Below are 27,163 nucleotides of genomic sequence, written 5' to 3' on the forward strand. Positions count from 1 at the left end.
CTTGACAGCCATTGGGCCATGTTTTAGGAAAAACAATGTTGACTTAATATGTCAGGAGCATACAAAACAGAGTAGACCTTTCCCCCCCGCCAAGATGTGCTTGCTGCAAATATTTTTTGTAGCCTGTCTAGCCTAAATCTCACAGAGTTAAAGGCTATATACAAGCTGGTTGGTGACACAGAAAACAGAAATCCTATGTAACAAGATTTAGCTTTAATTATTTTTGAAATTTGCGCTCAGAGAAGAGGGACCAAACAACGCAAAAATGTCTAGTCGTGGGCCCAAATTTTGGGTTTGCATGCATAGACAATTCCTAATGATCTTCATCATGGTAATGCAGAGGGATCTGATCACAATTTGGCCCCACGAGAAGTAACAAACAATGCTGAATTTCAGTTCAACAAACTTAAGCGATGGAAGTACAGACATTCTAAAAATCTATAAGCTATTGTTTCTCTCTAAAGAATGGCTTAGTTGTCAGTCATGTTTACATAGTGTAGCCCTTTGAAGATTTAAAGTATTTCATAAATATTAACTAATTCATCAGCAGCACCCCTTTATAGTATTTTTCAGTGTTATCTTTACTTTTCAGAAAAATAAGCTTATTGATAGTAGTTTAAGTTACTCACTCATGGTCAAACTGCAAGTCATTAGAAGAGCTGAAAACAGAACCCAAAAACTAGTCCACTTCTCTCATCACTAAGCAACAGTTGCTTCAGAATTATCTTGTTTTGCTATTTGACAAAATATCAACTTAAAAGGCTTTTCATATTTATCTTTGGAACCAGAACTGTGGTTTTACAATTAAATGAAAGGTTTTATTGTTCAAAAACTCCAATTTAAGATGTCAAACTCTTCAATGGAAGTCCTATTGGGTACATTCAGAAAGCCCTCACTGCAGTCAATGGAATATACATGCATAATTCAAGTGCTGAATTGGGACCTAGGGATAATGGCTATTCTTCAAGGGGAGCTTTAACCACCTACAGTGAAGAACATTTTTCTTAAAAAGAAACTTTCACTTCTTGGCAAGTTAGTATAGAAAAAGTTTGAACACATTTCTCCATACTGTATTGTTCTAATATGAATTGTTGCAAAACAGCTTGAGTGCAGAGGGAAGAAAAGCTCTAGAAATAAAATTAATTGTTATTGCTATTATGGAAGTGTCCATTAACTTTATGAATCTGTTTTAGCATCTGCTAAACTGGCTTCTGAGCTTCTATCTACATACAGTAAAAGGCTTCTGCAGGCCACCCAATAAGCATCCATAAATTAGCACAAACTAAGGAGGATATACTTGAATTATGGTTTTAACCTTTGCCATTGCTTGGCTTAGAATAGGACCCTTTCCATCTTGTAGTGGAGTCTCAGATTATGTGAATATAATAATTTATCAAAAAATATAAACTAGCAGAAGGGAAATGCAGAGTGAAATGAAAACAAAATATTAACAAATGAATATTATCATGCAATATTAATGGACAAATATTTTTATTTTGTTTTTATACCAGTATCAAGTGAGTGGATTTTTAAAAAAAATGCAAAACACGATCACTCACAAATTCCTGAATGTTATTCAGTGTAAAAAGGCTGCTGACATGTGTCAAACACAAGAGAAGGCAGAGATTTATGTCCTTTTGACTCAGGATGATCACCTATAATCACCATTCTCCAGGAGGATCAGAACATGGTTCATGGAATATATAAGAGGTTGGATTACAGCACAGCCCTGTCTCTAACTGTACATAGCAGTCTTTCAACCCAGGTAAAGAGCATTATGAAAAGTTACATCTATCCTCAAGTGAAATCTTTGATCTATATTACTGTAGTGTGTTAATTTAAATAACTCAAGTCAACCCATAGTCAATGGCTCGGCATTAATTTAAGCAAAAGGCTAGTCTAAAATCTCACAGGAAAGAGAGAGACTAATTCCATGTGTTTATGACATAATGCCAGCCATATTGCTGTACATGCAGTAATGAAGACTAACTACCTAATTCAAGACAAAGATGTTTGACCCTCACCCCCATCAAAACACTCAATGATGCATGGAAGCAGAGCCTGGCAATGCATAGGAAAGGGAATGATTTACTCCTAATCGCAGTGGAAACAGAAAAACTTTTTAAACCCAAACTAGCATTAATACAAGTTGAGAGATTTCATCAGAAACATAATGAAGATGCTATGATCCTTTTCATTTTCCTCTTGCTTAATGGTGTTTCTGTTGCCTACATGTAAAACCATATACTGTACAGAAAAGTATAGCTTACACACAAATGGCACAAGGCAATATTCAACCTTGGCCTACTACCAAAAGAACCCAATTTAATACTTTATTATTAGTAGGTACCACTGGTAAACACAGTTCTTACATGAGCTCCCACAGAAGTTTTATTTGAGTAAGAGCTGCACAATCAGGCAGGAAGTATATATGCAGCCATGTTCAATTACTGGTAATTCATGTAAAGTAAACTTTCCAGAGTCAGTCATGGAGCTCTCAATGCCATTGGTTAATGCAAAACGCATTAGTGACTTGCACCAAGAATAAAGTAGTTAACCTACGTATTACTAGAAAATGCAGTTAAATGATTATTAGAATTTATGAGTTTGATAAAACAAAGGGTTAACACACTGCACAATTTGTTCCCTGAAATTCATGAGCACAAGTGAAATATCGTCATGTAAGTTTGAACGCAGCTCCTTTCAGATGTTTAGAGAGAGAGAGAGCGCTAGCATATATACACATATGTGTGTGTCTATCTGCACCCATATATGCATATATAGTGGTGATACACACACACAAGCTACTTATTAGTTAACACCTACCATTCTCTAGACTTTACAGACTTCCAAATAAGGGTTCTGCAATCCAGCAATGCCAGCTCAGAAATTGCCTAAGGACTTGCAACACAGCAACACAAAGCAGAGGAGCTCTGCAATAGTTTATAGTTTCAGAGGCGTATAGTGCTAAGGTTACTTGTGTTTCATGTCCATAAGCTCTCCTGATAGTCCATTTTGGAAGGAAAACAATGGCTTGGGTGTAACTCTTGGGTAGTTATCTTGCAGGATAACTATCATGGTGATCAACACCATTCTCCAGAAAAACTACACTCTTTTACAGCTAGAATACAAAAGCAATTATTGAACAGTAGAAAAGACTGGAAGGGATGAAGGATAAAGATAAAAGGGATGAGGAATAAAGGATAAAAAAAGTATATAAGAAATATAGGCAGGAGGGGGAAGTGCTCTCATCACAGACTATGAGACTGGTTGTGGTCAATGTGAAAATCTGTCCTGAAAGAACTGGGACACCAAAAAAGCAAGAATAAATAACAACACCCTGTAGAGTTCTGAATCTTCATAGCAAAATAACCTTGAAAGAAAGATGTATGGAATATGATGTTTCTAATTCACCAGCTACTTACACAGTTCAAATCCCTATGCGTACTGCTTATTTATCAGAAGTACTGCCACAACAGATATTACATTATCACTTTCTATTAATATTTGTTCTCTTTTGCCTTTCCCCTGCCCTCCACCTCCCACAACATGCCCTCTCCCACCCCTCCAAAGGAGGCAGCCACCAGGGTTATTCTTTCAGGAAAGAGCACTGCTGGCACTTACAAATGTTTTCCTTTCTTCTGCTGTAACAGCTGCAAACATCTCAATAAAGTAACAGGGAAATGGGTCACATTTCAAAGGCTGATCAGTTAACACTTACTTAAGGCCCTTTTGAATTTTTCATCTTTGCAAAAAGCTTTTTTCCTTATAAACACACTTTGTGTTACTTCTATTTGAATTATAAAAAATGTTGTTTTTGGACTGACCTTAAAGAGAAGATTTATGAATATGCTACATGCAGCTCACTGGCAAAGCTGCGAATAATAATACAAAAGGACTGTCTATTTTGTAATAAGTATGGGTAAGTTAATATGTCCATACACTAATTCCTACAAGCATCTATCTTCAAATCTAACAATTCTGTTGCTGTAAAACTCCAATAGGATGCCATTTAATTGTGTATCACAAGTTCACATGCAAATCCATTTAACATTAGGGTCATACATAATTTGAAGACGGAAATGTCACCTATGTTGTACATTATGTACTACCAGTACAGGAATTACAAGATGGTCTTCTGAAACAAAAGTCTTAAATTATTTTTCTGAGAACTGCAGCTACTGTACAGGCTGACTTATGAGAAAAAGTTTAGCAGCCCAGCTAACATCTGAAATGCTCTTTTACTGCCATCAAAAATAGTCATAGTCAGCAGGCTCAACAATTCACATACACATTACTTTTTAAAAGCCTGATCCAAAGCCCATTGAAGTCAATAGCAGTCTTTCAATGAGCTTTGGATCAGGTGCAAAATGATCTAAGAACACATACCTTCTCAAAGACACACACTTGAAATTATTTGAATTCACAAAGATCATAAATAAGATACTTTTAATGGGTCTTTTCCATTAGGAAGTTTCACAAAGAGCTCCTTTCCACATAAATTCAGTCCCTTGACAGCTCTTTTCTCCTCTGGAAATGGTGAGTCACAAGACTTCAAACACATTTCACATGAAAAATGAAGAACCTGAAAAAACCCAATTCCAAGGATGCCTAATTCAATGCTTAAGCAAGACAAATCAGAGCTTACCAACATAAAAATCACAAGGTGCTCCTAAGCTAGAACCCTTTCATGAAGAGCAACCTCAAATCAAAATAAAATCAATCATTAGGACATTTCTTCATACCAAACTCATGCTAAACTGAAATGGATCCCAAGGGCAACCTTGTGATCATTTCTGGAGAGGAGATCAGGCCAATATGAATTGGTTGCTTGTGCTCAAAAGGAGTCTTGGGTGGAATTTTCAAAAGGGCTTATATGTAGTTAACTTAACTCTGCTCCAACTGAAGCTAATGGGAGTTTTATTATTAACTTCAATGGGAGCAAAGTTAGCTCAATGTTGAATAATTTTGGACATCCCACTCTCTCTCTTTAGGCAGTATCCTACTATCATTCTGGAACTGCCACTGCCATCATTATGAAGCTCTTACTTAAGTCAGCAAGAACACTGTTAAAAGCAATGGCAGGAATGAGCCATTTTTATACATCAAACTAATGCACTACATTTGACATTACATTTAAATTAAGTTCAAATGCTTTCAATTATTTGCACAAATGATTTAATCACTACCATGGAGCCACCAACAGTAGATTGCTAGAAATTATGTTACCAAATCCAAAACAAAACTAAAACTAAAAAAATAAAAATCCAAATAAATAAAATAATAAAAATAAAAATGTTGTGCTTTGAATTATTTATGCACAGAAGAAACTAAACAAGAGACACATTCCAAGCATAAGACCTGATCGTGCAATGAGACTCACCCTCCAGGATTCTGCACAGATGTCTGGTATCCAAGTTAGCAAATCACACTGCAGGATCGGAGCCATATTTTGTGAAACACATAATTTAATAAATAAAAACATGCACACTGATTTAGAATATGCCAATGACCACGCTTGCACATGTTCTTGAGTTTTCAAGAAATATCTTTAAGCATATCGAACAAGCCTGGCAACAGTTTTGAACTTCCAAAAGATGAAGCCGCATATACAGTGGTCACCATTTCAGTCAACATTTGCCAGTTGTTCCCACTCTAATTGACCACTAAAGCAAAATCGTGCCCTCAGGTAAAACTCCCCTTAACTTTAACAGGAGTTTGGTTAAGTTAGAACTGCAGGAAGTGGTCCTTAATGCACAGTGTTAAAGTCATCTCTGTATTTCTGAGTTGGATTTCCTTACCTGTGGACGTAGTGTAACTGATGTACAGAATCAATCGCTATCACCATTTCAGCCAAATAAAAACGAGCCATATCTTCAGGTAACCTGTCCTCAAACTTGCTAAGCAGGGTGAGCAGATCTCCTCCAACGTAGTAATCCATAACCAGGTACTGTAAGTAAGGGGGAGGGGTGGGATACACAAAGAAAAAAAATGTTTACACAATGACTCAAAGACCAATATAATCCAAGTATAGCTAATGGACTGCAGACAATTCTTAATACTTTAGACACCACTGAAGTGCTCATCATGACATTTTCTTAAAATGAAGACAAAACATTAAAAGAAGCATTTTAAAAAAAAATAGCCTTCATAAATGTAACTTTTCAAATAACCTTTGACATTCCTTGTTATCCTGCAAACCATGAACTTGTTCTTAGCAAATCTTTTTTTGGTAAAGATTTCATATTTACTTATGCCTAAATAAATTAAACAACAAGACAGGGAAAGTGTCTGTCTGGTTCATCATTCCAGAATCAAACAGACAAGATCATGAAGTTAAGATGAGAAGGTTACTCACCTTGCAGTAACTGAGGTTCTTTGAGACGTGTACCCCTGTGGGTGCTCAACTCCATGTGACGGTGCGTCCTGGCGCTGTTGATTGGAGATCTTCAAACAGCAGTGCCTGGTCGGAACACACATGCTCAGTTGCTGTCTCGCGGTCTTGTTAGAGTCTGCCTGAGCATGCGCATCCCGCATCCCCCCTCAGTTCCTTCTCTACCGTGGAGAAGTCAGAATAGTACTCCAAAGTAGAGGGGAGGAAGGTGGGGAATGGAGCACCCACAGGGACACACATCTCGAAGAACCTTAGTTACTGCAAGGTGAGTAACCTTTTCTTCTTCGAGTGCTGTCCCTGTGGGTGCTCCATTCCAGGTGAATGTGAAGCAGTACTCACTATGGCTGGTGGGACTTTGGAGTTGCAGCAGTGACGACCGTAGACAATACTGTGTGGCCTACTATGGTGTCTGCCGTGGTATCCTGCGTGATAGCATAATGTTTGGTAAATGTATGTTCAGATGTCAATGCGGCCGCCTTACAGATATCAGGAATAGGTACATTATGGAGGAAAGCAACCGATGTTGACATAGCTTGCCTTTGGGTGGTCGGGCATTCTGAATGTGGTAACAGGAGCAGATGCAGTCAGAGATCCACCTGGAAAGGCGTTGCTTAGAGATCGCTGCACCCTTCAGTCTCTAGGTAGTGGAGGCAAATAGCCGCGGGGATTTACAAAATGGTTTAGTCCTGTCTAGATAAAAGGCAATTGCTCATCTGACATCAAGGGTATGTAGAACTGCTTTGTGCGGAGTCTCTTGAGGTTTGGGATAGAATGCAGGTAAGTATATTGGTTGGTTAAGATGGAAGGTGTACACCACCTTAGGGAGAAATTTAGGGTGGGGTTTCAGGGTAACTTTATCTTTAGAGAAGGTTGTGTAAGGAGGGTAGGCCATCAGAGCGCTTATTTCCGCTGATGTTATAGCAACCAAAAAACCTACCTTCATAGATATGTGGAGAAGAAATGAGGTAGCTAAGGGCTCAAAGGGAGGCTTCATAAGATGGTGAAGAACTAGGTTGAGATTCCAGGCAGCTGCCGATGGATAATTCTCAAGGTAGAGATTTTTCAGGCCCGTGAGAAAGCGTTTCTGGTGGGGTGGGCAAAGAGTGAATATCCGTCCAGCAAATTATGGAAGGTAGTGAGGGCCACAAGGTGTACTCTGATGGAGTTGAGTGAGAGCCCATCCTGTTTTAGTTTTAAAAAGTAGTCTAGGATGTTAGGGAAGGTCACGGTATGGGGTGTCAAGTGTTTATGGGAGCACCACATGGAGAAGCGTTTCCATTTCTGCAGATAAGTCTTACAAGTAGAGTCTTTTCTACTATGCAGGAGGAGATACTGCACTTGCTCAGAACAGGCTAGTTCGTGGGTCTGGAACCATGAAGGAGCCACACCGTGAGGTGAAGAAGCCAGCCATTGTACTGAGAAAGCAGATCTGGTCTGTTGGGGAGAGCCCACAGAGGACAGATGGACATGCGGAGCAGGTAAGAATACCATGTCTGTCTTGGCCAAGCTAGGGCAATAAGTATGACCTGGGCCTTACTGTCTCTGATCTTGCGTAGAATCCTGTGTATCAGAGGGATCGGTGGAAAGGCATACATGAGAAAGTTGTTCCACGGGATGAGGAATGCGTCTCCTAGGGATGCAGTCCCAAATTCCGCTCTGGAGCAAAATAGGTGGCATTTGCGATTCTGGGTTGTGGCAAAGAGGTCTATTGATGGGGTGCCCCAGTGGGAGAAGAGCTGTTGTAGTATTGTGGGATGTAATTCCCATTTGTGTTCTTTGGAGAAGTGTCTTCTGAGTGCGTCGGCAGTAGTGTTGCGACATCCGGGTAGGTATGAAGCGGCAATTTCTATGTGGTATTGTATGCACCAATTCCACAATCGGATGGCCTCCATACATAGGGAGTGCAATCATGCTCCCTCCTGTCTGTCGATGTAAAACATACATGCTATATTGTTTGTTAAGACCCGGATAGATTTGTTCTAGGGGTGGGTTCAGGCACTCTAGAAGTAGATGGAGCTGGAGATAAGAGGTGCAGAAGAAGCTTGTGGTCTGGTGGAAGAAGCATGAGGATGAGTGGCAGCAGGAGATGGCCAAGGGTACCACTGAGGACAAAGCATGGGATAAGATAAGTTAGGTGCTGCCCACGAGGGGGCGAAGTAGGGAAACTGAGGCTGGTGGTTGTGAGCCGTGACCTGAGGTGCAAAAGGTTCCAGTGGAGGAGGAAAGGCAGGTGGGGAGAACTCCGCCTGCCGCTGCATATCAGGCTCGCTGTTAGTGAAGGTAGCCAGGTCAGGTGGGGAAAGCAGCCGGTCAAAGTGTGAGCACTGTGTGTCAAGGAACGGAGAGTCAGGCTGAGTGGCCACTGAGATGTCGTCCTGACTTAAGAATTGCTGCTGCCGTTCCCTGGGCTGTGATCCTACTGAGCGTGATCTGTGCTTAGAAGCGTGCACTGACTTCTGTTTGCTTTCCCCAGTGCCGCGGGTTGTTTGTAGGCGTCCTGAGGGAGGTCCGCTGCTGCTGCTGGAGTGGCAGGCGGGCTCGGTGCCAATGTTCTTGTCAGCACAAGGGCAGAACGCGCTGTTGGCACCGGGTCTATTTTCAGTGCCAAGGGGACTGGTGCTGAGGAGAACTTTCTGGTACGGGAAGTCAGGTCTCTGCCTCTGTGCAAGCCATGGCTGAGGTGCTGGGACGGTCAGAGGCACCTGCCTTCAGCGCTGTCAGCACTGAGAGTAAGGATCTCGCAGGAGACCCTTTACCCTTTTGAAAGTTTCTGGACGAAGACAGTTGGGCTTCCTGCCTCTTCACATGAGAGAGTGAAGCCGCGCTCCTGATTGGTTCAGACCTGGCTGGGGAGCATGAGAGAGAGAGAGTTAGTTTGCTATTGCCCGTCTCCACAGGTGGCTGTAGGGATTTCTCCATCAGGAGCATTTTCATCCACAAGTCCCTGTCACAACAAGCCCTGGTTTTGACGCTGGTACAATGAACACACTTGGCAGGGACGTGTGTCTCGCCAAGGCGCTTCACACAGTCTTGACAGAAAGCACATTTCTTAAATCCTGAAGACCCTGGCATTCCTAGTGCAGGAATGCCAGGGAAGAGTGTCTCAATGGGAGACAAACTTGAGGAAAAAGAAGGTTTTTTGTTGTTGTTTTTTTTTAAACTAAGTAACTAGTCTAAAGGAAGGGAAACAACTGGAATGTTACTAACTATTTCTAGGTCTTTGTACTTGTTTCCTTCAGAGACCAGAGAAGAGGATCAGCACTGCTCTGAGTCCTGTCTTCATCTGAGGATGGTTGAGAAGAAACTGAGGGGGGTGCGAGATGTGTGCGCTCAGGCAGACTCTAACGAGACTGCGAGACAGCAGCTGAGTGCATGCGTCCTGACCGGGCACTGCTACCGAAGATCTCCGATCAACAGCGCCAGGATGCACCATCACCTGGAGTGCAGCACCCACAAGGACAGCACTTGAAGAAGAACTCCCAGTTTCTCTTATAAAAACCTCCCTAAGTGGAATGCAAAAGTCTTAAAAGTATTAACTGGAAAAAAATGGGTTAGCATGGGATCTTATTTAGGGGCCACACAGTTCCCAAAACAGTTTCTCTAGTTTGACGCAATTTCTTCTTCCCCAGCTCCTTTAAATGATTGCATTCAGAAAATAAATGCTTTACCTTAAACCAGTCTTGGGATAGGGAAGGACCAACAGATTCCCTGTTCATAGTACTGGCTCCTTGTAGACGCATAGTGCTGGTTCACAGTACATTATAATTCCATATGCTGTTGACATTGTGTACAGTATAGGACATATCCACACACAGTGAAAGGGATTACCATTTTGTAATTTCAATCACAGAGAAAAGCAATTTTTGAGTTTACTGATTTAAAGTTAAGTAAATGTGTTTCCCAATGAAACATAAAATATGATTGCAACTGGATGGGATGATCATAGATTTTGAAGAGACCATAACCTCACTCCATTTTCCTACATTATGCAAACTAAACTCTGAAAATGCATTTAAATTTATGGTTAAGATGACCTGAAACAGATCAAATAAGCTAAACACTTTTGAGACTTATGAGTACCTCATTTTTCCGTAACTGAAAAAGTCCTCCAAGGGCTTGTCTACATAGCAACACAGTGAGGACTACTGGGGTATGAACTGTGGAGAGCTCTAACATGTTGCATCCTAACTGCTCCTTGCAGACTCCGCTGGTGAGAACAAAAAGATGCCTAATTCGTGTTGATGGTAGCATCAACACAAACTAGGTGCCTTGTAGTTTACGCCAGCAGGTTTTACACAGGGCAGATAGAGTGCAACACATTAGTGCACTCTACAATTCATATCACCGTAGTCTTTACTGCTTCCATGTAGACATGCTCTGAGACTCTGGAATCAGGGATAACAACTGAAAAGGCAAAGTGGGAAAAGAAAAAAAAAAGCTTAATTTTCTGGAATTTCATCAGCAGCTGAATAAACAAAACTGGCACCGTATCATCGCCGAAGTGTTTCCATCACTGTTGCCGAAAAACCCTTACAATATCTGTGATGCTGGCAGACCCCCGTTCCAACTCTTGCCAGGGCCCCATGCCTCACTGAACACTTACAAATGCACAGCTGGAAACCAGACTGGCTTACCTGTGTGCTAGTATACTTAAAATATATATTAGAATTATAAGAATGGTTTTGTGTTTAGACTTTACGGAGTGCTTGTGGGATTCTGCATGTGTTAATACTACTTATAGGATTGCTCTGTAACTATAAAAATGTTTGCTAAGACTGTCAATCCCCCACAATGAAGAGAGAAGCATTGCCAAGTGTGAAATGCTAGTTTACCACAAGAAGTGTTATCTCCTCCCCAACAAAAGAAGGTCTATAGACATCAGACAAGCCACTACGGACAAAAAATTTTGTCGATTGCTTCCCCCACACCCTTGAAGAAGGTATGTGCATAAGCCCTCGTCCCATCACAGCATGAACCCTGGGGGAAGGCAATAAAAGTGCCTGTTAAGGAGAAATTGTTATCCCTATACTGCTTGATCTCTGAGGGGAAAAGATTTCTAGGCATAAGCAAGGGATCTCCAACTGTATTCAATTTGGGTTAGCTATAAAGGACATAGATTTCAAAAGATAATATAGCGTTTACTTATTATAGAAGTTTCTAAGACTAACTCATTTGTGTACATTTATCAGCTTTAACCTTGTAAACATTTCTTTTTCCTAGTTAATAAATCTCTTGATAATTTATTATAGTATACGCTAAAAGCATTTTCTTTGATTTAAGAGCTGAAATACAGTTGACTTGGAGACTGGTCCTTTTGGGACTGGGAGTGACCTGAATATTATTGTGATTTTTGGTGTAAGGGATCATCTATCACAGAGACAAACTTGCCTATGTGGCAAGATAGACAAGAGTGCCTAAGAGTAGTGTCTGTGACTCCATGTTAAGGCTATTATAGTACTTTAGGTATTCACACTTCGTACTTATTTGGTGAAATCTAATTATATAACATACAGCCAGTTTGGGGTTTGTGCCCTGATCCTGGACAGTCAGCCCTGAGTTTGGAACTCACACTCATGAGCCACTCCAGATGGCATGATACCTTTTCTGTGAAACTCGGAGGCAAATTTGGATTGTTCCACATATAGTGTGTAATTAGACTATCTGGCCCTGTTGAGGCTAGGAAAACTATTTATGGTTGACAAAGATTGCTAACAGTATGGGTCCCCCTGGAAAAACATCCAGCTGGGTTTGAAAATTGTCTGGAAAATCTGCATAGGACCAAACTTTTGAACACCTATTACAGAAAGCAAGGATAATATAACCTTGATCATCATGATGAAAGACCAATTAATTGATCAAATTTTCCACCAAAATTCACAGTAATACTTGATGGTCTCTTTCTCAAGTTCATTCCTTCATTTACTATTTCTCTATTTTCAAGGAAAATAGTGTATATCCATGTTTCCAATAATCTCTCTTTACAGTAGGATACAGTGATCTAAGAGTAATATATCACAAGGGTATGGTGCTGTATATTTTCAATCTGCCTATTTCTAACTTCAATGCCAACATTTTTTGGATAGTCAATTTCATGAATGTTCCTTCATAGTCAGTCAATTTTCCTTCGTGTGTCTGTGTGTGTGTGTGTGTGTGTGTGTGTCTTTTGACCAGCAACAGAGGAATGAAAAACATTTTAAAATAGGACAAAATGATTGACAAAACCAGAATAATTTCACAGGGGAACTCAGGACAGGTAGGGAATCTTGTGCCTTGCCCGCCTAAGAGGTGAGCAAGGCAATGGGAAAGGGGGATCTCCCCAACATTAGAGTCTACATCTGTGAGGAATAATGTTCACCCCTCCATATTTGGTCATCCTTAAGGTTTTTTGCTGAAAGATTTTAGACGCTGTTTGAAGAGGAAACAGATTCTGTTGAAAAGAAAAGTAGTTTTGGATCCTGTGTTTTAGAACTCCACTGACTGTAACAACTTGAAACATACTGTGACATCCTCCTGGGAACCATTCTTTAATTTACCAATTGTTGTGGAGAAATAAATAAAGTCTTTCCACAAAGTCTTCAAAATATTGATAATCAAAATGTTGCTGTGTTGCTGTCTGCCATTGAGTTGCAAACCTGCTATGCTGCAAGATGTCTTACCAGCATGCCTTACACAAGGCAAATAAGCTATGGTCACCACTGCTCTGAAAAAATCAATGAAATGAAATCTGCAATATCAGATAGCCTCCCAGGTAATACTTTTAAAAAGCTGCAGTGGTTGTATACAGAATGTGATGGTTATTAACTGTTTTGATGTGTAGTGGTTTTGCTCTCACCCATCATGCTTTAGTTATTGCTAGGATTAGATTTTTATTGGTAAATGTCGGTAAACATCAATTTTGCTGTACACACACAAACCGACAAAAAATATTTTCACCTTAACAACAGAAATTTACAGACAGGGAAAGAAAGAAAAATGCTGCTTGAGAACGCAGTTTGTATATTTTGACGTGATCATGACAATGTGTGTTTTAACTGTTATAAAGCTTTAACTTTTTTAATCTAAACATCTACTATCATTAAATTATTTTCTGATCCTCCTCCATAATTTGTGAAAATTTACATCGATCAAAACAGAAAAAAATGCTTAAAAATAAACATTGATATTGGCCATCAAAATTGTAAGCAAAAATGGAATTCTGCCAAGCCTACTTATTGCTGAGAAAGAATGTTGGAAAAAACTGTAATAGCATTCCTTTTTCTTCACTGAAACAGGATCTTGTGTATTTGTCTACAGTGATCATTCACCCTTTTTAACGCAATATATTTGGAAGCCATTCAAAAAAATTTAGTGGATGAAATCATAATACAAAGGGGCTTTTTTGTTTGCTTGTTATACAGCACTTTTATACCTTCATTCCATTATAAAAGAAATTTTTCCAGCAATAAAGTGGTAACAAAATATCATCTAACGCCCAGGCCTGTAAGTAGTCACATTGAAGTCATTGGGGCTAATCATGTGCTTGAAGTTAAGGGTGTGCATGAATATTTTCAGGATCAAAGTTAAATTTGTAAGGTGAATTTTTAATGCAACAATGGAGTGACTTCTTCGGACAATATACAAACCACTGCCTCAAGTGGTATCATTCATTCACATAAATGCATTTTTTTTTCTTCTAAAACCAAGATTGTTAAGAAAATCAAAGAAAGAATATTACGAAGAGGAGATTTCTATTTTTAAACTGTTCTTTATCTATACAGTAGTAAGGTGCAGTTCAATGGATTTCACAAGTTGGTTGGCTGGTCAGTTCTCATGTTGTCAGCTGAATAGTGTCACCAAATGACTTATGTGCCTACATCATGTTCCATCCTGAGCGAAGTAGAAGAACTAAAAGCTGACCATATAAATTCTTTATATAGCAAGTATATACACCTTTCTACCCAATATAACTCTGAGGAATTCTCAGCTATGCACATAAATTCCTTGGTTCTTGTTTGGCAGACCAAACAAGAGTTAGCCAAGGAATCCTTCAACCAAAGATGATGATATTCTCTCATTTCAAGTCAGTTCTCTAAGATCTAATTTTCATGTGTGAATACTCTTATATACAGAGATTAGGTGAGAAAGGAAGCATACTCCTAAAGGGACTTAAAAATACTCTAACGTCCAAATTATGACTTTTTTCAAGCACTAAAAGACTATCCTTTAAGTGACAACTGAATCAAATCAGCAAGTGTGCACATTTATACCACACTCATAAAAAAGAGTCACAAGTCAAAGAACGTGAAATAGGAATCAGAGCAGGTCCAAATATTAATTTATTGTGCAACTCCAGCAAGGCCATTGTATATACTTTACAATTTTTTTAAACTGTCTATTAATGGTGAATAGACAAAATAATACAAATACCATGATGAAAAAGAATTCACTCCACAGAAGTTGTTGAATGAATGTTGGACCAAAATATGAATTTATCTACACTCTAACATAGAACAGTAAATAAAACTAAAACTTAAAATTTACATTTTTATTAGTTTACGATATTCGTCCTTCAAAATAGTCTCCAGTTTCTGAGTAACTTTATAGCAAATAATGTGAAAAATATTGTAACCCGATAACAAGCAGCTGAAACACCCTCAATTTTTATGATAGCAGTAAACCTGTACATGAGAAATTTAGAAGAGACTACAATATGCTGAAAAGGAAACTTAGATATCATCTGTACAAATAAATTAAGATGCCACTAGGACACAGTAACCCCAACTCAGTTGTGCATATTTATCGTACGTCAAAGTCTTCTTCACAAAAATGTTCCTTACATTTTTTTACACTTGTGCTTTCACAGTTGTGACAATAAAAAATAAAGATTTAAGGAAAAACTGAGCTGATTAAGCAGCAGATTGAAGTTTTCCATTATAATAAAAACTGCATTACCAATAAAATGGGCAATATATCCCTTTATAAAGTGTGCAGACCCATCATATCTAGTAATTATTTTTATGTACTGCACAAGTAACTACTGCACAGCATCACAATGCTTCCACAATTAAAAATCAAACCAATTTTTAAAAAAACCTGTTTAAAACAGGGCCACCCAGAGGATTCAGGGGGCCCCCCCGCCACCGAATTGCCGCCGAAAACCCAGCACTTCGGCAGCGGGTCCCGGAGTGGAAGGACCCCCCGCCGCCAAATTGCTGCTGAAGACCCAGAGCAGAAGAAGCTCCGGGGCCCTGGGCCCCGTGAGAGTTTTCCAGGGCCCCCGGAGCAAGTGAAGGACCCGCTCCAGGGGCCCCAAAAAACTCGTGGGGGCCCCTGTGGGGTCTGGGGCAAATTGCCCCACTTGCCCCCCTGGTGGCCCTGGTTTAAAAGGGTAAAAGTGCAAATTAAGGCTGTTCAACAGGTATTTATTGCTGGAGTTTAACACAAAGGCATTCAATTCAGGTCATAGATCTGCCTAAATCCTGTATCACGGGTACTTTTCACATGTATATAATATGTATTTAATATGATCAAAGCACGTATTAAAATACTGAGAACTGTTTGAAATGGGCCACCCTCATTACCACTACAAAAGTGATATTTCCTCCCTTGGTATCCTACTGTTGATTGAATTGTCCCGTTAGACTGACCCCCTTACTTGGTAAGGCAACTCCCATCTTTTCATGTGCTATGTATATATACCTGCTACTGTATTTTCCGCTCCATGCATCTGATGAAGTGGGTTCTAGCCCAGAAAAGCTTATGCCCAAATACATTTGTTAGTCTCTAAGGTGCCAGAAGGACTCCTCATTGTTTTCGAGAATCAGACAGTTTTCCTGCCTTTTTCTCCCGAATGAAACTCTATTTGCAAAACTAGCACATGTTACCAGACCACCAATGATAAAGAATGGAAGCGGCTCTGCTCAATGAGTATATTAAGGAAAGAGACTAGATTAAAATTAGTTCTGGCAGGCTGCAACTGAACATATACTATTTCTTAGTAATACTGCTAGCAGTCAAAACACAGTTATAGTTTTTACAGGTCCATATTACTCAATCAGGAAATGGAAAACCTGGGCCCTGATCCTGCTATCAGATACACACAAGCAAAGCCCTGAACCTGTGCAAAGACCAACTGCAAGATTGCAAGAGCCTGTGCTAGTGCATCCAATTGCAGGATCATGACCAAGAGTCCCAGTTCTACAAGTCCTACATTCATGAATTTCCTTTACCTTAAGGACCAAATCATACATGCTTTACTACAGTAATCTCACTGGAGTTAATGTGACTTCATCTGTGAAATGACCAGGAAGTAGCCCTTAGCTGCAAACTGGGATTTTAAAATATATATAAATCTTTCACATTACATTTAACTGTTAGGTAATATATAGGATTCAAGAAGGAAAATTAATTTATAAAGGATAATCAATTTTTACTAAATCTTTGTCATTTAAAAAAATAAATGTATCACACTTGAATTGTGTTGCTAAGCTTATTGTATATATCTATATCTATATATCACCCACTAATGACAATGCTAAACAGAAGTAAAGGGGTAGTAAGACTTCAAAACTACCAAATTGTATGTATCAAGTGTACTTTACAAGACAGGAAAGTAAATACAATAAGCTTAGCAACACAATTCAAGTGTGATACATTTATTTTTTTAAATGACAAAGATTTAGTAAAAATTGATTATCCTTTATAAATTAATTTTCCTTCTTGAATCCTATATATTACCTAACAGTTAAATGTAATGTGAAAGATTAGCTTCTTTCAGTAAAATTTATGATGGAAATACATTTTAGAAATGTACATCAAGTTTCAGCATCAGCATGCAATAATTCAGTTTACTAAGTTTACTATGAAGAGTACCAAACCACTATCTTTTTAAACAGCTAAGTAACATAACAACCATCCAAACTTTTCAGAACAAAACCCAAAGGCATTCCAATTACATTTCAGACATACTTCTTAACAAAAACGTATTTAGATACTTTCATCTGCAATTTAGATAATCTTCAGTTCTACGCACATTGATTTTTTTTTAAAGTTGCTTTTTTAAGGTATACCGTGGCTTTCTTTACCCTTTTGGGACTTTTGTGGTTAAGCCCCCCAGCCAGCAGGAGGAGACAGTTCAGAATTAAAATTATGTCTCTCTACTCACTGCCAGAGCCCAGTTGGGTGAATTTCAAATCAACAGGACTGTTCCAGTTCCAAAATTGAACAACAATAATCAAGGAGATTAAACAAACTTTTATATCTAACTCTCATTTAATAGCAGGAAAAAAATTAACTGCTACTTCATTCTGTGAATCAGACCAGGATTATTGGGACAAAGTAAATGACAAGATTATAGAAAAGGTACAGTAATATAATTGCAAAAGCACTCCCAAAAGGCGAATAGTCAGATTACCTGATACCTACTGGTTACAGAAGTCTGCACAATAATTGCAGACTTGTACAGAGAGCAAAGCAAACTAGCATCCTCAGATATTCATGGCCAAATTCACTAAACCCCCTGACTAGGTTCCATACTTGGGGGGAGGGATAGCTCAGTGGTTTGAGCATTAGCCTGCTAAATCCAAGGTTATGAGTTCAACCCTTGAGGGAGCCATTTAGGAATCTGCAGCAAAAATCTGTCTGGGGATTGGTCCTACTTTGAGCAGCAGGTTGGACTAGATTACCTCCTGAGGTCCCTTCCAACCCTGATATTCTATTATATTGGGGTAAGGAATGGTGTCCCTAGAAACTGTTTGTCAGAGGGTGGAGATGGATGGCAGGAGAGAGATCACTTGATCATTACCTGTTAGGTTCACTCCCTCTGGGGCACCTGGCATTGGCCACTGTCGGTAGACAGGATACTGGGCTAGATGGACTCTTGGTCTGACCCAGTACGGCCGTTCTTATGTACTAATAATGCATTTGACAAGATTTTATGCATATGGAGATTCAATTTCAAACATAGGGCTAACCGTTGCACACACACTATATCTGTATCTCAATATCACAGACTAAAAGCCTAAAATCACTTTAATAGATATATAAAGGAACACTCACTAAATAGTTGTCATCCTGGAAGGCATAGTGCAATGTTGTGATCCACTGGTTATCTCCATTCACTAGTACATCCCTCTCTTCTCGAAAACAGGCTGTCTGAAGGGGAGAAAAGAATATTTTAATTACAATAGATATTAGTATCAAACAATAAATGTATGTAATGAAATGGCAATCAAATACATAGGATGACATTACAAGATACATTTATCCCCCTTCAGTAAAAGTCATTTAATCCACACTCCTGACATGTTGAGAACATGGGGCCAGCAGTGTATCAACACTTTACATCTACTTGGAGTACAATTGTACTTCCCAGTTATTGTTCTTGGGATGAAGACAGAAAAAACAGACTCTTCTGCTCACTGTCTCCAGATCACAGGTCAAAATCTGCTCACAGACCTGTTCACAGGGAAGTCAATGAGATTATATTATGGTATCTGAGGGCAGAACTAGCCCTACATGTGTGCAATTTCTTCTGTGAGCTATATATGTTTCTATTATAAATACTCATTTTCAGGATTTATAACTTGTCCAAAAAATTACTGCCATACAATTGTACTGCAAGATTGTTTGATTCAGTACAAAACAGTGCTGTCTTATCTACAGCAACAAGATAATGTTTCATTCTCACCCCGACCTATGTATTTGCTGCATTGATAAAATACAGCAAGACTCTTTATTTTAATCAGAGCTGCTTCTCTGTGAGACTATTTGCATTATATAATTTATAAGCACAAATATGTTTATATAGGTACACAAACACAATGACCCCTACAGTAATGCAATTGAAGTCCACAGGAGTAATATCTGGCTTTATATATTATGGGCTTATTTCACAGCTGTGACAAAGTCTCTCTTCTACCTTGGTGGGTCCTGCGCTTCTTGGCGGATTTGCTCACCTCCGTGATCTTCCCCTCTGGTGGAACCCACAGTCTGGATCAACTCCTCCTGTGTCTGATCAGGAGTTGGGAGGTTTGGGGGGAACCCAGGCCCGCCCTCTACTCCGGGTTCCAGCCCAGGGCCCTGTGGAATGCAGCTCTCTATAGTGCCTCTTATAACAGCTGCATGACAGCTACAATTCCCTGGGCTACTTCCCCATGGCCTCCTCCAAACACCTTCTTTATCCTCACCACAGGTCCTTCCTCCTGGTGTCTGATAATGCTTGATTGTATGATAATTCCTCAATCCTCCAGCAGCACACCCTCTCAGTCTCACTCCTTATGCCTCTTGTTCCCAGCTCCTCACACGCACTTCGCTCCTCTGACTCCTCCTGCCTGACTGGAGTGAGCTCCCCTTTTTATATCAGGTGCCCTGATTAGCCTGCCCTGATTGGCTGCAGGTGCTCCAATCAATGTAGCTCTCTCCGGTGCCTTCTAGAAAGTTCTTAATTGGCCCCAGGTGCCTTAATTACCCTGGAGCAACTGCCATTTTGGTTCCCATGGTACTAGGGATTTGCTTAGCCTGGGGCTAACATACCTGTTCCTGAGTACTTTCCTGTAGCCATCCGGCCTTGCTCCATCACACAGCATTGTCACTCCCGATTTACACTGGTAGTCATATTTTATATATGCAATATTTTTCTAATGATTATAAATAAAATAACCTCCAGCTACTTCCATCTTGCCCTCAATCTATTAGTCAAGCTAGCCGATTTCTTTTTGGCATCATATCTGAGGGTTTGGCCACATTAGAATTAAGTTGATGGTGAGACATTCAGGAGGACATGTTAGAGACAGGTTGAGATGCAAGATGGGACTGAAAGAAGCAGATTTGCGAGTCATTGGTCTAAAGATGGTAGTTGAAATCATGTCAGCAAATGAGATCACCCAGTGAAAAGGTATAAAGCAAGAAGAGGAGCAAGCCAAAGATGGAGTCCTCTGAGATCCCACACAGGGTAGGAAAGGAGAAGAGGAGAAACCACCAAGAGATGCTCAGGAATTACTGGAGAGGTAGGAGAACCACAGAGTTGTGAAAGCCAGGGGAGGATAAAATGCTGAGAAGGAGAACAAACAGTGTCAAACATAGGAGACAGATCAAAGTGATTAGAGTCCATGAGACTTGGTGAGGAAAATGTAAGTAGCAATCTTGGGAGAGAGCAGATTTGGTAAACTAAAAAGGAAGGATGTCAAACTAAAGAGGATCTAAGATGGAACTGCAGGACAGGAATTCCAGGCCATGGTTGTAAATGATCTTCAATGAATTCAGAGTGAAAGGCAGAAGAGGCACAGCAGGGTGATATTTGAAGGGACAGATGGACTTTTTTAGTTTTTGAAGATGCAGAGACCTCGACATTCTTGGATTTTGAGGGGGAGCTGGCTACAAAAGGATGAAAGAGAGGAGATTAGTGGATAGATGGAGATTTGAACGTAAAGTGAAGATGAGAAACTCTGCCAAGATATACTGTAAATATTCTGCTACTCCAGATACATATTTAATCAGCTTAGGCCAATTTCATCAGCTTAAACCATATCCTGTGTCTTCATATTTAAGCAATAGCTTAAAGAAAAATCAAAGTTTTTCTTCCTTATTATTTTTTCCACTTCATTTCCAAAAACAGCCAAATACCAGAATGAGTATGGTTATTGTTGGCAGTGAACTTTGGAGAGGGACAAACAAAGAGTGCAGCTTAATGATTTTTGCGCAGAGCTGAAGCTAAACTTATAAGAGCAACCAAAAAATACCAAACCTTGTTTTGACCAGTAAAATGAGCAAATGTGATACAGAGGTCAGAAAGAAGAAACACTTGCTCACTTTTTACACCTGAATAGTAACACTATGCAAGAGAGAATAGGAATACCTGATGCAAGATTCAATAATAAAATACACCACACGATAAACAAAAGATCTTTATTGGGAGTCAAATGAGATATAGCATGAGGACAAAAAAAGAATTTGGGAGAAGAGTGGTTGGGGTTGTTTTTTGTTTTGTTTAAGTCTTTGCCAGAAATAGAGAACAATGAGAAACTATAAACTCTTTGTTATTCCCACAAACATAATGACAAGTAAACAAACTGCATGTTATTACACAGAGGCATGGAGCTAGTTTCTACAGTGAGTCTATCTAATATTTATTGTGCCATCGTATCTGACACAAATTCACAAAAGATCTTGCATTCCTTGAGCACCCAAAACACCCACTCCTCGGCAGAATGCCTGTAGCTGGCAGCAAAAGCTTTTACCACAGTAGATTACATTTGAAATTTTAATAGCCTGGAGGAGAAAGCTGGAGCAGCTCTCTCACCAGTCTTGGGCTCCTGCTCTTCTCATATGACAACCTCTCCCTGGATCCTCAGCCCCACTTCACTGGGCTCCTTCTGGATGAAACTTTTCCAAGTACACAAATCCTGAGGCTTACCATGTGGATTCGCTTTTAGGGAAGATGTGTATCTAAGTCTCTTAGATGGCTTTGACAATCTCAACCTACACACATCAAAAGTAAATGTTTAAAATGTATGTGTATAAAAATAAACATTTATTTTAGATGTATGAAATCTGCTTTAACTTAATATCCCTTAGGTTCCCTCTAGTCTGGACAGAGTAAACAATACTACTGGGTGCCTCTCCCCAGCCTGTCTGGCCAAATTTTCTTGTATTTCACTTTTTCCTTGACTTGTCTGGCCTCCACTCTGTGGACAGCTTCTCTTGGACTGCCAATCCTTCCCTTCCCCACTTCAGACATTCCCAATGCTTTCTGTGGGTCTACTACTGCATTATGTAGGGCCATCAACATATAATAATAATGGGGCTCATTATATGGTAAATTATGCAAACTGCATAAATAACAGGGCCTTGAGGACGGTTATCTACAGGACGAGTCATGCAGTGCTCCTACTCTCCCAGCTGAGGAGAAGGCCAACAGGACTGATTAATTTTTCCCCTTAAAGGATAAAATGAAGGAGCAGTAAGCAAATTTAGTACTAGATGTAAGGCCCAAGGAAATATGACAAATATGACTAATCGCTTCAGTGTATGTTACCAAACTCTTGATAATGTATGTAAAGTGCAAAATTATATTACCTTAATCTTAATCAATAGATCTTTTGCTGATCTATTGATCAGAACTATTTTATGAAGTGTTAGATCTTTAGCACTCAACGCTCTACAACACTTAGTCTCCTCATATTAGACAACACCAAAAGCTTGTTTTAGTTAAAGTCCTAGAATGAAGTGCAGTATAAATAACTCTCACACGATGGAATTCAATTGCATTTTTTGCATTCCAATTTATTTCCATCTTGGTGTTTATATTCTGATGATCTCCAACATGCTCAGCCAACTGTTTAATAAGCAAGATTGATGGGAAATCCATTGTGGTTCTAGAGAGCATTTCCAAAGAAAAATTAAGACCAAGTGTTGATTTATATGGCCCCTGCATGTTTTATGAAAATTATATCACATTAAACAAATTAATTGACAGAATCACAGAAATGTAGAACTTGAAGGGATATAGAGAAATAATCAAGTCCAGTTGCTTGTGCTGTGGCAGGACCATGTAATCCTAGACCAGGGGTCAGCAAACTTCGGCATGTAGCCCATCAGGGTAATCCACTGGCGGGCCGCTAGACATTTTGTTTAAGTTGACCGTCCACAACCACGGCCCCCTAAAGCTCCCAGTGTCTGCGGATCACTGTTCCCAGTCAATGGGAGCTGCAGGAAGTGGCGGCCAGAACATCCCGCAGCGCCCATTGACCGGGAACTCGTTTCCACTCTAGAGGTGTTCTCTCTCCTCCCCTCCCCCCGCCCCAAATTAGACGAAATTACAGTATGTGGTATGTTTCATTATTTCAGCATGAAAGCAAGAACATAAAAACATAAGGATGGCAATACTGGATCAGACCAAAGGTCCATCTAGCCCAGTATCCTGTCTACCGACAGTGGCCAATGCCAAGTGCCCCAGAGGGAGTGAACCTAACAGGTAATGATCAAGTGATCTCTCTCCTGCTGTCCATCACCACCCTCTGACAAACAGAGGCTAGGGACTCCATTCCTTACCCAGCCTAATAGCCATTAATGGACTTGACTTCCATGAATTTAACCAGTTGTCTTTTAAACCCTGTTATAGTCCTAGCCTTCACAACCTCCTCAGGCAAGGAGTTCCACAAGTTGACTGTGCACTGTGTGAAGAACAACTTCCTTTTATTCATTTTAAACCTGCTGCCCATTAATTTCATTTGGTGGCCCATTGTTCTTATATTATGGGAACAAGTAAATAACTTTTCCTTATTCACTTTCTCCACATCACTCATGATTTTATATAACTCTATCATATCCCCCCATAGTCTCCTCTTTTCCAAGCTGAAAAGTCCTAGCCTCTTTAATCTCTCCTCACATGGGAACCATTCCAAACCCATAATAATTTTAGTTGCCCTTCTCTGAACCTTTTCTAATGCCAGTATATCTTTTTTGAGATGAGGAGACCACATCTGCATGCAGTATTCAAGATGTGGATGTACAATGGATTTATAGAAGGGTAATAAGATATTCTCCATCTTATTCTCTATCCCTTTTTTAATGATTCCCAACATCCTGTTTGCTTTTTTGACTGCTGCTGTATACTGCGTGGACGTCTTCAGAGAACTATCCACGATGACTCCAAGATCTCTTTCCTGACTCGTTGTAGCTAAAATAGCCCCCATCATATTGTATGTATAGTTGGGGTTATTTTTCCCTATGTGCATTACTTTACATATTAAATTTCATTTGCCATTTTGTTGCCCAATCACTTAGTTTTGTGAGATCTTTTTGAAGTTCTTCACAGTCTGCTTTGGTCTTAACTATCTTGAGCAGTTTAGTATCATCTGCCAACTTTGCCACCTCAGATAAGTCAAAACTAGAAATATAACTCCATTCTATTTTTAAATGTACCCTCTTAAAGCCAGTTTAAAAACTGTATTTCTTTCCATTAAAAAGAGGTTATAAATAGTTTTGAATTATCTTCTCTATGCAAGGTATTTAAAATACCCTTCCCACAGGTCCCAGTGGGTTTCTTGAAGTCTGCACAGCCAGTCTAAAAAGAACTACAACTTTATTTTTCCATTGGTTTGGTGACCAGATGACAAAAAGTGGAAACAGAACCTTCTGGAATTAAATTGCATTACACAGTGACCTTCAATGCCCCACATATCTGCAAATTGTTATTCTTTTCAATTTTTGCAGTGTATGCCTGCCCTATTATTATAACAACAACAACAACAAGATTTAGTAGTCTATACAATATATTGCACAAATACCAAAGTACGTAAAAAGCTTATACTATAAAAATACAAAACTGAGATGGAAGATAGGGGAAAGGAGCACAACAGAGAAAGAAAGCGATCAAGGGGTAACTACCATGTTTTGATAGTACAATTTTATTGATTTTGTTTTCGTTAGATAGACTATCTCCCAAGTACACCACAATCTAGGCAAGGGGTCGGCAACCTCTGGCACGTGGCTCGCCAGGGTAAGCACCCTGGTGGGCCGGGCCAGTTTGTTTACCTGCCGCGTCATCAGGTTCAGCCGACTGTGGCTCCCACTGGCCGCAGTTCGTCATCCCAGGCCAATGGGGGCTGCAGGAAGCGGCGCGGGCCCAGGGATGTGTTGGCTGTGGCTTCCTGCCACTCCCATTGGCCTGGGATGGCGAACTGCGGACAGTGGGAGCCATGATCGGCCAAACCCTCAGGACGCGGCAGGTAAACAAACTGGCCCGGCCCGCCAAGGTGCTTACCCTGGCGAGCCGCGTGCCATCGGTTGCTGACCCCTGATCAAGGCACAGTCAGCCAATTGATTTCTTGTATGGATCAGTAAACCAACATAAGGCATGTGTCAAACTAAATAACATTACATACAAAAAGTGTTAGAAGTATTTAGGTTGCAAAGGCAAGCACGCAAGTTAGAAAATGATAGATTTATGATTGCTCTTGCAACCTTAGTTCAGCATCCTGGTGTGTCCAACCTGTTCACCGAATTAGGCAGGGGCCATGTGGATAAAATTGTATGGGGTCATGTAATTAACAGTCATAACCATAACCAAGAGGCCAAATTAAGGTTGCATGGACTACTGTAAATCTGACATTTTGCTTACTTTTCAGTGCTTGACTTTGCTAACTACATAATATCTTTTTAATTTAGTTTTTTTGTAAGTAATGTCCTAGGATGTTTTAAAGAACAAAAGAAAAAAAAACAAATTCTGTTACATAGAACTGCAGTAACCTCTTCAAGGTTTGAATCCTGAGTCTTCTGGGTTGTAGCACAGACTTCTACCACTTGAGATACAGGACTACATTAGCTGGAAGATGTTATACCAGACTTGGGGGGAATTGCTGGCATCATGTACAAAGGTTAACTTTTACTCTATGCAATTTAAATGTTACACAAGCACACATATTTATAAAACATACCATGTTAAAATAATTTAAGCCTCTAAAATAAATTATTTACAACAAGGATGGTTTTACTACAATTTATCCTTTCCTACTTTTCAATAAACTGATGATATCTGTGGGCTGGTCTACACTGAAAATTTACATCAGCATAGCTATGAAAAATCCACACCCTTGAGAGATATAGCTGTCGACCTAATCCCCAGTGAAGACTGTGTTAGGACAACGGCAGAATTCTTCTGTCAACCTAGATACCGCCTCTCGTGGAGGTGGATTAACTACAGTGATGAAAGACCCCAACTGTCACTGTAGCAAGTGTCTACAGAAGTGTAGCACTGCAGCTGTGCTGCTGTAATGTTTTAAGTATACATATTCCCTAAATCAATTGTATTTGTTTCAGTATTGGGGGGGAGGGGGAGATTTCCCATAATAAGGGCTGCATTCCAAACAGGAAGAAAGCACCTGAAGGATAACAGGGTTATAAGGAATTGCCAGCATGAGTTTGTCAAGAGCAAATCATGCCAAATCAACCTGATCTTCTTTGACAATGTTACCGGCCTAGTGGATAGGGGAAAACCAGTATATGTGATGTATCTTGGTTTCAGTAAGGCTTTTAACACAGTCTCACATGACATTCTCATAAACAAACTACGGAAATGTTGTCTAAATGAAATTACTATAAGGTGGATTCAAAAGTACAGCTGGTACAAATACTGTACTCAAACCCAATAAGGTTCACTTTCCTTTTGTTTAAAGAGGAGAGTAGCTATACAAACTCATCCAGATACCTAGGGCATGCAACTTGGCTCCGTGGAGTACAGACTGATGTTATATGCAGACAATGTCCTTTTGTATATAGCCAAACTAGAAATCACTATTCTAACCCTCCTATCACAAATTCAAAAATTTGGAGCAATAGCTAGTTAAAAAATAAATCGGGAAAAATAAAAAATATTGCAAGTCTCCTGGTTGTCATGTCATGTGGCTTTTTCTTAATAGAATTTCCATAGGCAACCTGATGTAATTAAGTACGCAAGTATAAGTACCAAGAAACTTTAACAAACTAGCGAAGATAACTTTAGATCCTGTACTCTTTCAAATAAGTAATGATACAAATAAGTGGCATCTTCTCTCCCTGAGCCTATCGAGAAGGTCAATACAGTAAAAATGAATATTCTGTTTAGGCTCCTCTATATTCTAAATGGCCCACCTGTATATACCCCTCTGTTTCATTTTTTAAAATTTACTAACATTATTAGAGCATTTCTGCGGGGCCCTGGTCAACACACATGACTATCATTTGAAAACCTCCAGCTCCCTAATGTCCAAGAGTGGTTTATGCTCCCAGATCTACAAAATTACTATTATCCTT

At 39.7% G+C, this 27,163-nt stretch overlaps 1 protein-coding gene across 8 annotated transcripts in view; it reads right to left on the minus strand.

The window, feature by feature from the left end:
• CDC42BPA (CDC42 binding protein kinase alpha) overlaps positions 1-27,163 on the minus strand; it is a 334,994-nt gene that overhangs the window by 190,250 nt on the left and 117,581 nt on the right. For all 8 annotated transcript variants that reach the window (XM_039528858.1, XM_039528856.1, XM_039528855.1 and 5 more), the window contains exons 4-5: positions 18,431-18,526; positions 5,802-5,950 (exon numbers count right to left, since the gene is read on the minus strand). In XM_039528858.1, coding sequence (XP_039384792.1) covers positions 5,802-5,950; positions 18,431-18,526 — 245 coding nt within the window. The remainder of the gene's footprint in view (positions 1-5,801; positions 5,951-18,430; positions 18,527-27,163) is intronic.

This window comes from Mauremys reevesii, linkage group 3, assembly GCF_016161935.1.
Source record: "Mauremys reevesii isolate NIE-2019 linkage group 3, ASM1616193v1, whole genome shotgun sequence".
NCBI lineage: Eukaryota > Metazoa > Chordata > Testudines > Geoemydidae > Mauremys > Mauremys reevesii.